This window comes from Pseudophryne corroboree, chromosome 11 (genome assembly GCF_028390025.1).
Source record: "Pseudophryne corroboree isolate aPseCor3 chromosome 11, aPseCor3.hap2, whole genome shotgun sequence".
Lineage (NCBI taxonomy): Eukaryota > Metazoa > Chordata > Amphibia > Anura > Myobatrachidae > Pseudophryne > Pseudophryne corroboree.
The window spans coordinates 132,189,390-132,206,680 of NC_086454.1; the positions used below are offsets into that span (position 1 = coordinate 132,189,390).

The window sequence follows — 17,291 nt, forward strand, 5'->3', positions numbered from 1 at the left end:
CCTCGGGCACAGTTTCTATACTTCCCTGTGCCTAAACTCTGGAAAAAAAAAAAAAAACTAGAAAAACTCCTATGTAGCTCCCCTAGCTGTGACTGGCTCCACGGGCACATTTTCTAAACTGAGTCAGGTAGGAGAGGCTTAGAGGGAGTGGCCAGTCACACTATTAAACTCTTAAAGCGCCCATGGCTCCCAAGGGACCAGCCTATACCCCATGGTACTAATGTCCACCCCAGCATCCTCTACGGAGTACGAGAAAAGGATTTAACGGTAGGTAATTAAAATCCTATTTTTCTTCTGTTGAAGCCATTCTGTTGTTGATCTACTTCTGTGCTTTGGGTCGTTGTCCTGTTGCATCACCCATCTTTTGTTGAGCTTCAATTGGTGGACAGATGGCCTTAAGTTCTGCTGCAAAATGTCTTGATAAACTTGGGAATTCATTTTCCGTCGATGATGGCAATCTGTCCAGGCCCTGAGGCAGCAAAGCAGCCCCAAACCATGATGCCCCCTCCACCATACTTCATCCCAACTGTGAGGTTTTGATGTTGGTGTGCTGTGCCTTTTTTTTTCTCCACGCATAGTGTTGTGTGCTCCTTCCAAATAACTCAACTGCCGTTTCATCTGTCCACAGAATATTTTGCCAGCAATGCTGTGGAACATTCAGGAGCTCTTTTGCAAACTTCAAATGTGCAGCAATGTTTTTTTTGGACAGCAGACTCTTCCTCCGTGGTATCCTCCAATGAACCCCATGCTTGTTCAGTGTTTTACGTATGGTAGATTCGTCAACAGAGATGTTAGCATGTGCCAGAGATTTCTGTAAGTCTTCAGCTGACACTCTAGGATTCTTCTTCACCTCATTGAGCATTCTGTGCTGTGCTCTTGCAGTCATCTTTACAGGACGCCAACTCCTAGGGAGAGTAGCAACAGTGCTGAACTTTCTCCATTTATAGACTATTTGTCTTACTGTGGACTGATGAGCATCAAGGCTTTTATAGATACTTTTGTAACCCTTTCCAGCATTATGCAAGTCAACAATTTTTAATCGTAGGTCTTCTGAGAGCTCTTTTCTGCGAGGCATGGTTCACATCAGGCAATGCTTCTTGAGAATTGCAAACTCAAAACTGGTGTGTGTTTTTTATAGGGCAGGGAAGCTTTAACCAACACCTCCAATCTCATTTCATTGATTGGACTCCAGGTTGGCTGACTCCGGACTCAAATTAGCTCTTGGAGAAGTCATTAGCCTAGGGGTTCACATACTTTGTCCATCTTGCACTGTGAATGTTTACATGGTGTGTTCAATAAAAACATGAGAACATATAATTGTTTGTGTGGTATTAGTTTCAGCAGACTGTGTTTGTCTATTGTTGGGACTTAGATCGAAACACATTTTATGACCAATTTATGCATAAATCCAGGAAATTCCAAAGTGTTCACATACTTTTTCTTGCAACTGTGTGTGTGTGTGTGTATGTATATATATATATATGTATGTGTGTGTGTGTGTGTGTGTGTGTGTGTGTATATATATATATATGTATGTGTGTGTGTGTGTGTGTATATATATATATATATATATATATATATATATATATATATGTGTGTGTATATATATATATATATATATATATATGTGTGTATATATATATATATATATATATATATATATATATATCACCTCTAAGTAAACTATAAGTTTGTTGTTAAAACACATTTTAATTTATTTCATGCTATATAGTCTCCTGTCCAAGCCGTTGAGGATTTTGTCCATAAGCTTTTAGACCTTAATTCGAAAATAACCACCTATTCTCCAATATGCGGTGTGACCAGCAACAGTCTACAGTTTAAGGCTGTCTAATAATCTTCAAATCTGGATAGACTAGGATTTTGATTTTGTCATATTTCTTTTGCAGCATTTGAGGGAGGGGGACTATTCTGTGAGATTTATGACACAGAAACATCAGCAATAAATTGCCGGGTGCACGGGGACGGGTAAGCGTGACTCCCTGCTAGCAGGGAACTGCATCCTCACGGCATTCAGGGAAAAGCCTATGGTCAGACATCATCTAGATACCAGGGTTCTTCCTCAAAAGGATGTAATTCCCCAAGGTAAACAGGCCTGGGCTACCAGGAAGCCCACTTCCGAACCAGCTGACAAGGCTACCACCTGGCAGGTGTCAAAGTCGAAAAATATTGTAATACATATGCCTTGTACTAACCACATGCATATGACCGCTGCTCGTGCACTCAGTCTGCCGTGAGTGCACATATCCGCAATTTGCGTAGGATCGCTCCGGCGATCATGCGCGTAATATGGGTATTTACGGCGGAGTTTGTGAGCGCGTAGAGGGTTATTAGAACATTACATATTTAACCCAAATAGTGTACATTTTAGATATAACTCCCTTGCACCACGTCAGCGAGTATTAATAGTTTAAACAGTTCCAGGACTAAGAGATTCGCCTTTGCATGATAGGAAGGGTCAGATAAAGGTTGGAAGGTGATGTATAGTATCCAGCTGTAGGGTATTGTGAGGGTAACATTCCGGTGTTGGTTAGAGAAAGATCGCATGTTCCAGCGTATAGTTATGTGCAGAAGTAGAATATAGATATTAACTGTATTTACTGTATATTATGTATGCGGCGGGAATCCAGAGGATACCACCCACAAGAGCAGTTGGGGAAAGACATCGCCCATCTATTCAAATCAACCTATGACCTCTTCTGTAATGAAAAGACACATCTCTGTGTCCAATGGACAATGAGATTACAGTGACCATTGTATTGTGTATGTAAGTTGTGTATAAAAAGACCGTTGTTGCCTGGCCGGTCGGAAGACTCTGAACGCTTTCTATCTGACTAGCGGAGGACCGGCCGGGTTGCGCTTGCGAACATTCTCACGTATGTACATTCTGTGTAGCCATTATTCTTTTTAGATTTATCTTGTTAGCCTGTAGTGTATGATTTGTACTGTTTTACCTTTTGGAATAATCCACGGTGGCCTTAGAACCCTGTGGTTTCAACTACAAATTAGTGTTGTGTCTTCACTTTCCTGCAAGGGTTTTAAAGTGTATTTATCTGTATAAGGTGTATAAGTATTGATAAGGTGTACGCACTACGGGTACTTTATACCGTCAGCGCTATTTAAGGTTTAAGGTATAACATTGTTGCAGTACTTTGCTGCTAAGGGTTTAAAGTGTAATCAAATCATTGCATTGTATCATTAACAAGGTTTAAAGGTTATCAATTGTGTGTGCGTGCGCTGTGTGTACTCTGTACACTCAGCGCGGCGTGTGTACGCCAAGTACGTACCACGTGCAGGACTCTGTACGCAAATAGCATACAAAGTGCGTAGCACGTGTATTCAGTCTAGCGGCCATAGCGGCTCCACGGTAATAGTGTATCTAGAGGTATAGCTTTACGGTCTAAGATAATATCGACATTATCACAGGGTAGCCTCCATCTTGGGGGATCCCAGGTGGGAGGCCGGCTTCTGTCATTCGCTGACGTTTGGGCAGATATCACGAAGGACACTTGGGCATTTTGGAAGCGTCCTTCAAAAAGGTTGTTTTCCACCAGATTTCTGTAAAATCCAGGCAAGGCACAGGCTCTCTGAGTCAATTCGCTCCCTTCTGGCCTCGGGTCATTGTCCCGGTACCCCCGTCTCAACAGGGTTCTACGCAAACCTCTTTGTAGTGCAGAAACCGGACAGCTTGTTCGGATCAATTCTCAATTTCAGGTTGTTTAAACCGGTATCTTTCCGATCCCCAGGTTTCAGATGGAATCTCTTTTGTTCCTTTATTCTGTTCATGGAACCGGAAGATTATATGGCATTTTTGGACATCCAAGATGCCTGTCTTACACATCCCGAGTTGCCCACCAACGCTTCCTGAGATCTGGTACAGTCATTACCAGTTTCCCGGTGGGCTTTCATCTGCTCCTCATGTCTTCACAAAGATCATTGCTGTAACGGCAGCACAGCTGTGTCACCAGGGGATCAGGATTCTTCCCTATCTCGATGACTTGTGCCATCTGGCCTAGTCACCGGAAGTCTTATCAAACCATATTTGCTTGGCTGTGGATCTTCTCCAGTCTCATGGCTGGTTGATCAATTGGCGCATCTCCTCTTTAACACCTTCACGGGAAATGTCGCACTTAAGGGCACTGCTGGATTCTTGCTCTCAACGGGTCTTTCTCCTGTGGGACAAAATCCAAACCGTGCAATACAAATGTTGTTCTTTACTGGCTCTTCGCAGGGTGTCCATCCATTCATGTTTGCGTGTCCATGGTCCCCACGTTTGACATGGTGGAATGCGCTCGGTTCCATTCACAGCCTCTTCAGTTGCAGGTCCTGGCCCGGTGGGACAAGTCCCATCTTCACATCAAAGCACAGACATTCATCCTCTTGCCTGAGTTTGGCATTCACTCCTGTTGTTGCTACAACAGAGCAACCTGGACAAAGGCTGCTCCTTCTGGATCCAGGACTGGATCCTGCTCATCACAGACTCGAGTCTGTGGGGGTGGGGTGGTCTCTTGTCAGAGGACGTTTTAGGGTCGTTGGTCGGCTTGCGAGAGCCCGCTCCTGATCAGTGTCCTGAAACTCGACTCCATAACTTGTGCAGGGACATCCGATGAAAGTACAGTCAGACAACACAACAGCGGTCGCATTCATCAACCACCAGGGCGGCACACACATAGCCGCGGCACCATGAAAGAAGCCAGTCGCATCCTGCACTGGGCCAAATGTCATCTTCTGGCTCTATTGGCAGTGTTCATTCCATGCATCCTAAACTGGGAGGCAGACTTCCTCAGCTGTCAGGACGTTCATTCCGGCAAGTGAGCTCTACAGCCGGATGTTTTTCAGTTGCTAGTCAGCCGCTTGGGTCGTCCGAACATGTTTATGACGGCTTCTCGGCATAATAAACTGCCAAGGTACTGCTATCAAAACAGGTATCCTGGTGCTCTCCTTGTGGACGCTCTTGTATTGTGTACGTTTCCTCTTGTGTACGTCTTTCCACCCATCTTGATGATCTCCCCGAGTGCTTGGCAAGTTCAAACTGGAGGGAGGCACAATGATCTGGTAGCCCCAGATTAGCTTTGATGAGTGTGGTATGCTTAACTCCTGGGTCTTTCCATCGACAACCCCTTGCGCCTTCCTTGGAGCTGGGATGGTTCTTGAGACATCTGTCTTGAGGGCGAAGGGGTTCTCCAGGTATGTAAGCCATCGTCTGCTCTGCTCTATCACCGTGTCTGGCTGATGTACTTTGCGTAGTGTCCTGCCAGGTGGTTCAATCCCCGGACATTCCTTGCAGTTTCTAGACTCCTTTCCTTTTTACAGTCAGGGTTGGACTTAGAACTCTGGGGGTAATTCTGAGTTGATCGCAGCAGGATTTTTGTTAGCAGTTGGGCAAAACCATGTGCACTGCAAGGGAGGCAGATATAACGTGCAGAGAGAGTTAGATTTGGGTGTGGTGTGTTAAATCTGCAATCTAATTGCAGTATAAAAATAAAGCAGCCAGTATTTACCCTGCACAGAAACAAAATAACCCACCCAAATCTAACTCACTCTGCACATGTTATATCTGTACCACCTGCAGTGCACATGGTTTTGCCCAATTGCTAACAAAAATCCTGCTGCGATCAACTCAGAATTACCCCCTCTGTCTCTTATCTTTAAAAGTTCAGGTCTCCACCTTGTCTGTCCTTTTCCAATGCCAACTTGCCTTGTTGCCGGATGTGAAGACCTTTTTACAGGGTGTCCTACACTGTTTGTTCCTCTGTGGGCTCCATGGGACTTGTCTTTTGTTCTCTACAGGGCTCTACAGTCTGCTCCGTTTGAACCCTTGGAATCGTTGGATCTTCGTTGGTACGAGGAAGACCTCTCTTTGCTTGCCATTCGTTCCTTCCTGGTGGCTGTCCGACTTCAGTGTCTTATCTTAGCATTCTCCTTTTACTCATTTTTCATGGTGATCGGACAGTTCTCAGCACTCGTTTCGGTTACCTGCCCAAGATGGTATCCCGGTTCCAAGAGATTGTGGTTCCCTCTTTCACTGCTCTGACCACTTCTCCGCATGAGGCTCCTGCAGATGTGGTAAGAGCTCTCCGCACTTAAGTAGAAAGGACCTGGGATGTCCGCAAGTCTAATTCCCTCTTTGTCCTCTACCAGATTCCCTAGCGTGGTTGGTCAACTTTTAAACAGACAGGCCAGATGGCTTCGCCTTACTATTCGCCATGCCTACTCTATGGCGTCTCTTCCTCCCCCTGCGGTGGTGACTACTCATTCCATCTGCTTACTGGGTCATCTTGAGCAGCTGAGTGTGGTGCTTCTGCGGAGCAAATCTGCAAAGCAGCTACGTGGTCATCTGCTCACTCAATGAATCTTTTATACGTGTTTGATACGTTTGCGTCCTCTGACACAGCCTTTGGGCGTACTGTTGTCGGCGCAGCTCAGGAGTGTCCCCGTCCATAAAGGGGGCACTTTAGGACATCTCAGTGTGTACTGTGCCCCCTAGTGGATAGAGGAAGAAAATGGGAATTTATTGTCTTTCCTTGTTAAATCCTTTTTGGTTCAGGTCCATAGGGGGTGCAGGGCGCCCACCCTGATGCACCTGGATTGCGGGGGTTGTTCTTATGTGCTGGTATTTGGGTCACTCTGTTGTGATTGTGTCTGCATGTGTGTCGGTTTACATTTTCCTTGCTCCTGTCGCAGGCTTGCTACTTAACTGCTGGTCGGTGGCTGTGTGCGGGGTATGTTGGAGAGGGAGCCTGAGCATGCTGGGAAAGAAAGTAGTAACTGTTTGGTGCCCAAACTTGCCTCTCCAAGCTATTCCCAGTGTTCCCTGTGACCCCTATGGATGTGAAGAAATGGGTTTAACATGGTAAGACCATAAATCCCATTTTTTTCTGAGAAAATTGTATTTTTCTCTCTCACTTGCATTCTCTCCTGAGCTGAGCTCCCTGGATTATGGGGTTTTAGACCAGGTAGGAATAAAGTTATGTTGAATATTTTTAAAGTGGATAAGACCTCTATGTACCCCGTGGTCAAGTAGTGGACTCAGAAAAAAGGGTTTGAATTAGGTATACTCTATAGGACTGGTTTTAAGAGGTAGCGATATCACATATCCTGTTCTATACAGACTGCATGTGCAGAGATAGTTAGTTAGTTAGTTAGTTAGTTAGTTATATAATATAATAATGTAAGTCAGAATTATTTTTGCCACCTTACTGTGGTTATTATGTGGCAGACACTTCTGATATGCTGCTTTCTTTTATCTAGTCCATGTTGCTCCTGGCTCCCAAGTTAAATGAAAACAACCTCAATGTGGAGTTGATGAAGCATTTTGCTCGGCTGCAGGCACGGGATGACCAGGGGCCCATTCGCTGTAACACAACCGTGTGTTTGGGCAAAATTGCTCCATATCTGAACCCTGCTGTGAGTAAAATTTGTACCACAAAGTTGACTGTATTTATACTGTACTTTGTGTACTGTGTCATATAATAGATGTAACCTAGATAGGGGCGCATTGTGTGTTGTTGTGTTTTGGTTTTATAGAACAAGGTACATTAATGTGTGCAATAAAAAGTAGATGGAAATTTTGTGTGGTCAGAATGTCTTCATGTGCATAAAGTCAGACTCTGTGTTTACAACCTGTGTTAAATGATCCTACAGGGCTAATATTAGTTTAATATTTTTATTATGTTAAAATGCACTTATTGTCTTTATGTAATGGAAGCAGACATTTTGTGGCCTGTACAAGCATATACAAGAATTCAGATTAGCAATACACTACAAACCAGAGCATGATTTTTCGCATTGATAATAATACACATTTATTAAAATCAAAACCTCATTCTTTCATCTTAGGAACATAGCCAAAATCAAGCACTTAATTCCCTCTAAAGATCTGCCAGCAGTAATACATGCATTTGTATCATCCTCAATTAGACTACTGCAATGCCCCCTACCTTGGTCTCCTAGCAAAAGAATTGCACCGCTTACAGCTGGTACAAAACACAGCTGCCAGACTCTTAAACAATCAGCCCTGTTCCAGTCACATAACAACCATTCTCTACTCCCTCCACTGACTGACTGTAAGATGCTGAATCTGTTTCAAGATTGGCTTACTGACTTTCAAAGTCCTACATAAAAAAGGGCCCTAGGTAACTGAAGCAGCTTCTGATTCCATACGTGACCTGTAGATGATGGACTTTTAGCAGTACCTAGAATTTCCCGTAATCCATCTGGGAGTCTGACTTTTAGCCATATGGCTCTGACTCGCTTCCCTGCACAGTTCGAGAGGCCCCCACTCTAGAATCCTTCAAAAACAGACTCAATACTTTACTGTTTGCTCAAGCATTTCCTTACTGTCCACTTAGTATCTATAAGCTCTCTGTATTTTCTGAAAAGCTTTTCTGTATTTCATTGTTTCTGTACTGTATTATGGGCCTGTTTCAGCAGTAGACTGATTTGCAAAGCCACACACAAACAGCTTTCCAAATCCGTCCACTGAAAATGTAAATGCAGAAGGAGATGTCTGACACCTCCTTGCTGCATTTGCGATCCCAGCACTGTGACCGATGTTGCAGCCTGGGATCAACATCGCGGCTGATGGTCTCTTTCTCGCAGACGGCTTGCTAAGCAAGCCTCCGCTTACACAGGCTGGCTGCCGCAGGGTACCTTATGAGGCCGTGAAGTATACATCCTGAGACACAGACCCTGGCCTTGCACTCCCGGAAACGCCTCCTGTCCCTCGCCCCCCCCAAACGCGTGCGATCACACAGGACCTGTACTGCACATGTGCAGAACGGGTCCTGCATCTGCACACATTCCTGATAATCTGGAATTTCTCCTGCAGGGTCCACAGGTTATCCACTGGATAACATTGGGATATGATGACGCGACAGTGGATTTGCACCAATCGGTCAAAGCTTTTGGCCTCCCAGTATGCAACGGGCCCGTCCATATATCCCGCTTCCTAGCTCAGGCAAATCAGTTTTTCGTTTGGTGCGGCAGGAGCTGGACAGTGGTCAAAAGGACTGCTGTTTTTTTTTTTTTTTTTTAGCAGCCATAAGCTTTTTCATTTTATTTATATAGTCTTACCATTTTTTTGAGCGATCTTTCTAAAAAGCGTCTTATACGTATCTTGGAAAGAGTCGCTCCAACAACTCCCCGCCGGGTCGCGACAACGCTTGCCCACGAATACAATGTTTTTGCGGCGGGCGTCTTCGTCGGATGTGCTAGCAAGTCCAGCAGATGTTACCAGGCTGTGGTCGGAGCATGGGGAGAAGGTAAAGCATCAGTTCTGCTTAGAGGGGGAACACTGATACAGCCGCACTGTATTGGAAGTTGACTACCAAACAGTCGCTGAAGTGGCTGCCACCTAGGGTGCACCAGCGCTAGGCCTTAGGAATCATAGGCTCCAGGGGGGTATTATGAGGATGCGATCCCTAAGGTTGATGTCCGCAGTGGGGGGTCAGACGCTCCGTTGGTCGTCCCTTACCCAAGTTCATGGCCAGTTTCCTCCGAGTCTCCCGCCATGACCTGAGTTCCTGCTTCCGTCTGAGACACTGTGTATGTAAAAGGACCCAATTGCAGCTTAGGCGGCTGTGTGACTGGTGCATCAGTGTTCACTTGGGCGTCTGTGCTCACTATAGGTTCACGGGGCGAGTGTGTACACTATTAGCATCTGGATCCACTCAGCGTTTGCTAACGTAATTGATCGATCCTGGAAGTGGGATAAAGTCTCCCTGTATTCCACTCTCCTGAGCCGGGTGACACAGCACTAAGTCTCTATCTACCTTGAGTATGAATAGTTGGATAAGTGCCTGATGCATATGAGTCTGATAAATATTGCTGCTATTTCTTTCGCTGTGCGACTGAATACGTTTAAACTCCTGTATAAGGTAATGCAGTAAATATGTTTCTCCTACATTATTGAAATGTATTTGTAGTTGATTATGTGCTCATATTGATTATGATACTAATGTATAACCTGTGATTGATTGCTAGTGTGATTGCTGACTTTACTATAATTGTGTCAGTTTTTCTGTGTATTCCGATCCTCAATGCTGGTGCAAAGCAGGGTAGGGTCGGATTGTGTGTCACTTTAAAATTTGTTACATTTATTATAGTCACAAATTGTGTAGTAACACTTGACAGGTGTGTGATTTATTTATTATGTCTAAGAGCGTGAGGAAGATGCACTTTCCTCACACAGTAGGGTGAGGAAAATACACTTTTCACAGCAGCACCAACACTCATTTCATGTTTGTCTTGCGAAGCTGGGTTAACCTCTCAGGATTTGGTTCAAAAGGGATTATGTGCAAAATGTTTTAGCTGTCACCGAAGCCTCTTAAACAATCGAAGAAAGCACAGGTTCTAGTTGAACCCTCATGGGCTACTTTGCACAGACATTTATCCAATATAGCTGAGCAGATAATGCCAGCACCTATACCAGGGATAGGTTACCCTATTAACCCTTACATGCAACATTCATCCTGAGGTATATCATATCCACCTCAGCAATTGGCAGCCTCTCAACAAAAGCAGGCTGAAAGGCCGGTGGTAAGTAAATCACATAGACATGATACAACATCTTCACAGTCTACACATGTTTCAGATGAGGACTCGTCGGAGGATGAAGATTTATTACACTTTGGAGGAAGGTCTTAGCTCAGTGGATATACCTGAGCTAATTAGTGCTATGTAGGCCATTCTATCCTTAGAAGAGGCAGCAAAGCCTTGGTTAAAAACTAAGGGTCTAATTCAGAGTTGATCGCTTTCAGCAAATTTGTTAGCAGTTGGGCGAAACCATGTGCACTGCAGGGGGGGGGGGGGGGGGGGCAGATATAACGTGCAGAGAGAGTTAGATTTGGGTGTGGTGTGTTCAAACTGAAATCTAAATTGCAGTGTAATAATAAAGCAGCCCGTATTTACCCTGCAAAGAAACAAAATAACCCACCCAAATCTAACTCTCTTTCAAATGTTATATCTGCCACACCTGCAGTGCACATGGGGGGTCATTCCGGGTTGATCGCTCGCTAGCAACTTTTTGCAGCGCTGCGATCAGGTTAAAACTCAGCAAAACTGCGCATGCGTATGCACATCGTACAGGTACAAATAGGATCAGTGCTGGGCGATGGATTTAATGAAGAATCCATTCGCACAGCCGATAGCAAGGTGATTGACAGAAAGAGGGCGATTATGGGTGTCAACTGACCTTTTTCTGGGAGTGTTTGGAAACGCAGGCGTGTCCAAGCGTTTGCAGGATGGGTGTCTGACGTCAATTCCGGGACCAAAAAGTCTGAAGTGATCGCAGCGGCTGAGTAAGTCCAGAGCTACTCAGAAACTGCAACAAACTTTTTTGTGCCGTCAGCTGCAAAAGCGTTTGCACACTTGGAAAGCGAAAATACACTCCCCCATGGGCAGCGACTATCTGATTGCAGCACAGCAAAAAGTTGCTAGTGAGCGATCAACTCTGAATGACCCCCATGGTTTTGCCCAACTGCTAACAATTTGGCTGCTACGATCAACTCTGAATGGCCCCCTAAGGCACCTGTGTTTAAACGTTCCAAAACAGCTGATGGAAATTATGCAAGGTTTGGGTTACGCCCAGTAAGAAGTTAGAATTCTAAGAAATGGAATTCCAATTATCCTCTTCCAGCTGGGGACTGTTTAAAAAAGGGAGGTGGCTCCCAAAGTAGATTCTCTCGTCAGATTGGTGCAAAAATCTACATTGTTTCTGCTTTCAACATAAATAAATGATGTCACGGATGGGAGAGTCAATGGTTTTCTAAAAAACATTTTTTCCTTGTCTTGGGCAATCATTAGACCACCCATGGCTTCAGCCTGGATGGCATAAGCAGTGGCAGCCTGTGCTGATGCATTGAAGGAGGATCTTTCAATGGCATCTAGAGAGCAAAAATCCCATATTGCACATATCAAACAGGCAGCGAGAAGCGGCCCTGGATAAGGGTACAATTGCCTCTCAGGCATCAGCTTCAGCAGTAGCAGCTCACAGAGCAGGTTGGCTATGTACATTGAAAGTTGACTCAGAATCAGAAAGGTTCTGTAGTCTTAACCTTGTTTACTGAAGATATTCTTTTTGGTAAAGAATGAAACAGTATTTTGGAGTCAGAAGCAGACTCCAAGAAAGTGAAGTTTTCCTTTCACATATAAATTCAAGCCTAGGTTCCAGCTTTTCGGTCCTTTCGGAATCAAGGAAAAGCAAAAGTAAAGGGTAATGGCAAACAGTCCCAATCCAACAAGTCTGATAAGACTAAAAGGTATTGGACTATCAGAGGACCGGTTTCCAAATCAGAAGATAAGCCATCAGCCTGATGGTGTGGGCCTCCACCTGGGGGAACCCAGGGTGGGAGGCTGACTTCTTCAGTTTGCACAGATCTGGCAGCAGTCTACTACAGATGCCTGGGTGCAAGAAGCGGTATCTCACGGTTATGATCTACAGCCACATCACACTGGACATGCCCAATCGTATCTGATCTTGGAAGCTAAGCAGTGTTGGTTCTGGTTAGTACTTGGATGGTAAACCACCTGGGAATACCAGGTGCTGTAGGTGTTTCCAAGAAACACCCTCATCAAAGGTTTTGTACCAGCCCGTCTTCAGTGGAAACGAAAACCAGGGGTTTGCAAGAGGCCGTTCAGGAGTTGCTTCAGTCAGGAGTGATAATTCCAGTTCCTCCTGCACAACGAGGACAAGGTTTTTATTGCAACCAGTTTTTAGTCCAGAAGCCAAATCGGTCGTTTTGGCCCATACTTAATCTCAAAGCACTGAACGAGTATATTTGGGTGCCTCGGGTTTCATATGGAGACTGTACGTTCCATTATTTTGCCCATGGAGCTGGATGATTTTATGTTATCCCTGGATATCCAGGATGCTTATCTACATGTTCCCATAGCACTGTCTCATCAGCGCTATCTCGGGTTTGCTATCCTCCAGCATAAGTTTCAGTTTCAGGCCCTACCATTTGGACTGACCATAGCTCCCAGGGTATTCACCAAAATTATGGTGGTAATGGCATCTTATCTCCGTTAGCAGGGGATAAGGATTTTTTTCATACCTCAACGTTTTATTAATCCTTGCGCAGTCTCAGGAATTGTTTAGTGTCATCTGCAACAAACAACAGTTTTTTACAGAGATATGGTTGGCTCATAAATTGGGTAAAGTCGTCTGTTTCCGTCACAACAGATGACTCACTTGGGGGCTGTGTTGGAATTGGGTATTCATAGAGTAATTTTACCTCTGAACAAAATATCCAAAATTCATTTAAGGATTCAGGAGTTTCTACACAGTCAAACGGTATCCATTTACGCGGTAATGCGTGTGATGGGTTTGATGGTGTAGACATTCGACATGATTGAGTATACTCCGTTCCACTCGATACATCTGCAACGTCTGATCCTTTCCAAGTGGAATGGTTTTCATCAGACAATAAAAGTGCAGATTATGGTCTTCCTCTGGAAGTTAGGAGGTCAATAGCCTGGTGGTTACAGACATCCTATCTGGACAAGGGGAGATTCCTTTGGATATCAGATTGGTAAACTCTGACAATGGATGCCAGCCTGCAGGGCTGGGGGAGCAGTGTCAGAAAGGAGTTGTTTCCAGGGGCAGTGGACCAAGGAAGAAAGTTGCCTGACAATAAATATATTGGAACTTCGGGCCATATATATGGCATTTATTCAGGCAAAAAATATCCTTCTGATGAAACCAGTTCGAATCCGCTCGGACATTGCAATGTCAATAGCGTACCTCAACCATTAGGGAGGAACTCGCAGCCAAAACACAATGAAGAAGGTAAGTCACGCGTTAAGGTGGGCAGAACTTCATTATCCAGCCTTGTCCGTAGTATTCATTCTGGGAGTCCTAAACTGGGAAGCGGATTTTCTCAGTCGACACGCCATTTATGCAAACGATTGGGCTTTACACCCCAAGATCTTGCAAACTCTGGTAGACAATAGGGGTTACCGGAGATAGATCTCATGGCGTCCTATCAGAACAACAAAGTTTCCGCATACGGGTCAAGAACAAAGGATACCAGAGCGACCTTTATGGATGACCTGTCAACTTTCGTCTGGCTCATGTGTTTCCACCAATCGCCCCGTTTTACTAAAAGCTCCGGCTTGGTCCAGAAGACATTGGTACACAGATCTGCAGAGGATGTCGATGGATGCTCCATTCCTACTCCTTCAACGTCCAGATCTACTGTCTCAGGGTCCTGGTTATCACAAAAAATCTGGATCAACTGTCTTTGACGGCATGATTCTTGAGACTTCCGTCCTGAAGGCAAGAGGATTCTCACAACAGGTAATTCAAACTATGCTCAGAGCAAGGAAACTTTCCTCAGCGCACATTTATCACCAAATAATCAAAACTCATCAAAAATTTGACCCTTACCTTTTCAGAATTTCCAGAGTCTTGGCATTCCTTCAAACAGGAATGCATCAAAGTTTATGGGTGGCTTCTTTGAGAGAACAAGTGTCAGCATTGACTGTATGGTTCCAAAAGAAAATTGACAACTTGCAGGATGTGTTTTTCCAGGGAATGTTGCACATTCAACCTCCTTTTGTTCCTCCTACAGTGCCATGGGACTTAAGTTTAGTCCTAAAGGCCCTTCAAGTTTCCTATTTGAATCACTAAAAAGAGTGGATCTCTAATGGTTGACAGCTAAAGTTCTCTTTCTACTGGATGTTGCTTAAGTTAGAAGAGTGTCAGATTTAGAGGCATTGTTATGTCGCCCTCCATTTCTGATTTTTTTTTTTTATCCAGATAGAGTGGTTCTTAGAACCAAACCTGGGTATCTTCCTAAAGTGGTGTCTAAATTCCACCTTAACAAAAAATTGTAGTGTCGGCCTTCCAGGGGCCCGACCTTTCTGCGGGAGATGCATCGTTGGACGTAGTCCGTGCCTTAAGGATCTACTTGGATCGTACCAGTGCCATCAGAAAGACAGACACTCTCTTTGTTCTCTACAGATTTCACAAGAGAGGATGGCCTGCTGATAAGCAGACACTGGCAAAGTGGCTTCGGATGACTATTTTAGAAGCATACTCTCAAGCTGATCTCCCTGTTCCGGCTAATGTCTCTGCTCATTCTACTCGTAAGGTACAGTAGGTACATTATGGGTAGCACAACGTGGAGCTTCAGCAGAATAAATATGTTGGGTAGCCACATGGTCTCCATTAACAAGTTCATTAGACATTAGGCCTTTGATACCTTTGCCTCTCAGGACGCTGAATTTGAGCGAAGAATTCTCCTGTCCTCTCAGGAGCGTTCCACCACTAAATTGCTTTGGCACATACCAATGTTATCCTGTGGATAACCTGTGGACCCTGCCAGAGAAATATTCGTTATGGTAAAACTTACCGTTGATAACGGTATTTCTCATAAGCCCACAGGATCCACAGGGATCCAACCCTGACGCACCTGATTTGAGGATCCTTTTACTCACTAACCTCTTCCTTGTACGGAAGGTTCTGCATGTGTGTTCTTCTCACCTCATTAGGGCTCTCTATGATGCTCCTGCCTTGAGCTTTGGAAAAACAACTGATTTGCCTGAGCCAGGAGGTGGTATATATGGAGGGGCCCGTTGCATGCTGGGAGGCTGAAAGCTTTGACCGATTGGTGCAAATCCACTGTCATGTCAACGTATCCCAATGTTATCCTGTGGACTTAATATTAATATTAATAAATAGAAGAAATAATATTATCAATGGTAACTTTTACCATAACGAATATTTGTGTGGGCATTTGAAACAGGTCCTGTGCTGAATTCTGCCCTATATTCTATCTGTTAAGCGCCTTGAGTTCAATTGGAGAAAGAGAGCACTACATAAATAAAATTTTTATTATATTTTATTAATGTAGCAAATGTTTATGAAGAACTGAATTACATTTGTGCAATATTCCCACACAATATTCTGAATATATGATAATCAGTGGGCATTCTATTTGTCCGCACACTGTTTGGGTGATGGAGTCTAAAGCAGCAAACATGTAAATCTTAATAAAAGTTGGCGGCTTATATTAGATATTGCTTGTAACCCCATTTTGGGAGAGCACGCCTTATTGAACTGTTCCAGCTGATACAGAAATGACAACATGTAGAAAAGTTACTTTACTAGCTGTGAATACAAACAAGCAAAGTGCAGTCTATAAATCTTATGTTTATCCTTCAGACACGACAAAGGGTCTTACTATCGGCCTTCAGTCGAGCTACGAAAGATCCATTTTCCCCCTCACGTGCAGCCGGCGTTCTTGGTTTTGCTGCAACGCACAACTTCTACTCAATGATTGACTGTGCTGGCAAAATCCTACCTGTGCTATGTGGGGTCACAATGGATCAAGAAAAAAGTGTCCGGGATCAGGTGAGAGGAATTAAAGAATATCACGATCACTAACAAAATGCTGAGGTGAAACCAGTGGCGTAACTTTATCCCAGTTGCCCGGAGGCAAGATAAATGTTTTTGCCCCCTCTGCCGACTTCAACTTCATAAAACAAATTTAAACCTGACTTATGGTTATGCGAAAAATACAAAAATGCAAGTACACACATAGGTAGGGGCAGAGGCACACATGGGTAAGGAGACACACACATGGGTACGGGCAGAGGCACACATAGTTTATGGGCAGAGACACACATGGGTACGTGCAGAGAAACACATGGGTATGGCAGAGGCACACATGGGTAAGGAGACACACATGGGTACGGGCAGAGGCACACATGGGTTACGGGCAGAGGCACTCAGTGGTATGGGCAGAGACACACATGGGTTACGGGAAGAGGCAGACATGAGTAGGGAGAGGCACACATTGGTAGGGAGAGGCACACATTGGTCAGGCAATGATATAGGGGGAAAACAAAGGCAGAGACAGTGAGAGACATCCACAGGCACACTGGGAGGGGGGAGTGGGGCAGACACTGACTGTTGGTATGAGAGATAAACATGTAGGGGTAGAAGAAACAGGAGTGGGCTGTGGGGGGAATGCAGTGCTGTTAGGACAGTGTGTGACTAGACTGAAAGCAACTGTGGAGATCACTTACCTATTCATGCTGGTAACACCTCCTGTGCAGCCCCCATCAGAGCAGCATACTGGGCAAGCACAGCAGCAGTGTAGGATTTGTTATGCAGTCTAGCTAATCAGAGAGAGGAGGGGTGGAGTCAATGGCAGGGACTGGGCATCTGAATAAAATGAGTTGAGACCGGGGCTGTGTAATGTAATGTGGCTGCGCGCTGCTTAATTACGGCAATAGGTAGTGCGCGGCCAAGTGTGACAGTGTAT

At 44.6% G+C, this 17,291-nt stretch overlaps 1 protein-coding gene and 1 pseudogene across 2 annotated transcripts in view; both read left to right on the forward strand.

Annotated features, from left to right (window-relative positions):
• SCYL1 (SCY1 like pseudokinase 1) overlaps positions 1-17,291 on the forward strand; it is a 179,565-nt gene that overhangs the window by 65,112 nt on the left and 97,162 nt on the right. For both annotated transcript variants that reach the window (XM_063944813.1, XM_063944814.1), the window contains exons 10-11: positions 7,270-7,425; positions 16,187-16,375. In XM_063944813.1, the coding sequence (XP_063800883.1) occupies positions 7,270-7,425; positions 16,187-16,375 (345 nt within the window). The remainder of the gene's footprint in view (positions 1-7,269; positions 7,426-16,186; positions 16,376-17,291) is intronic.
• On the forward strand, positions 12,453-12,571 carry LOC134970865 (5S ribosomal RNA; annotated as a pseudogene).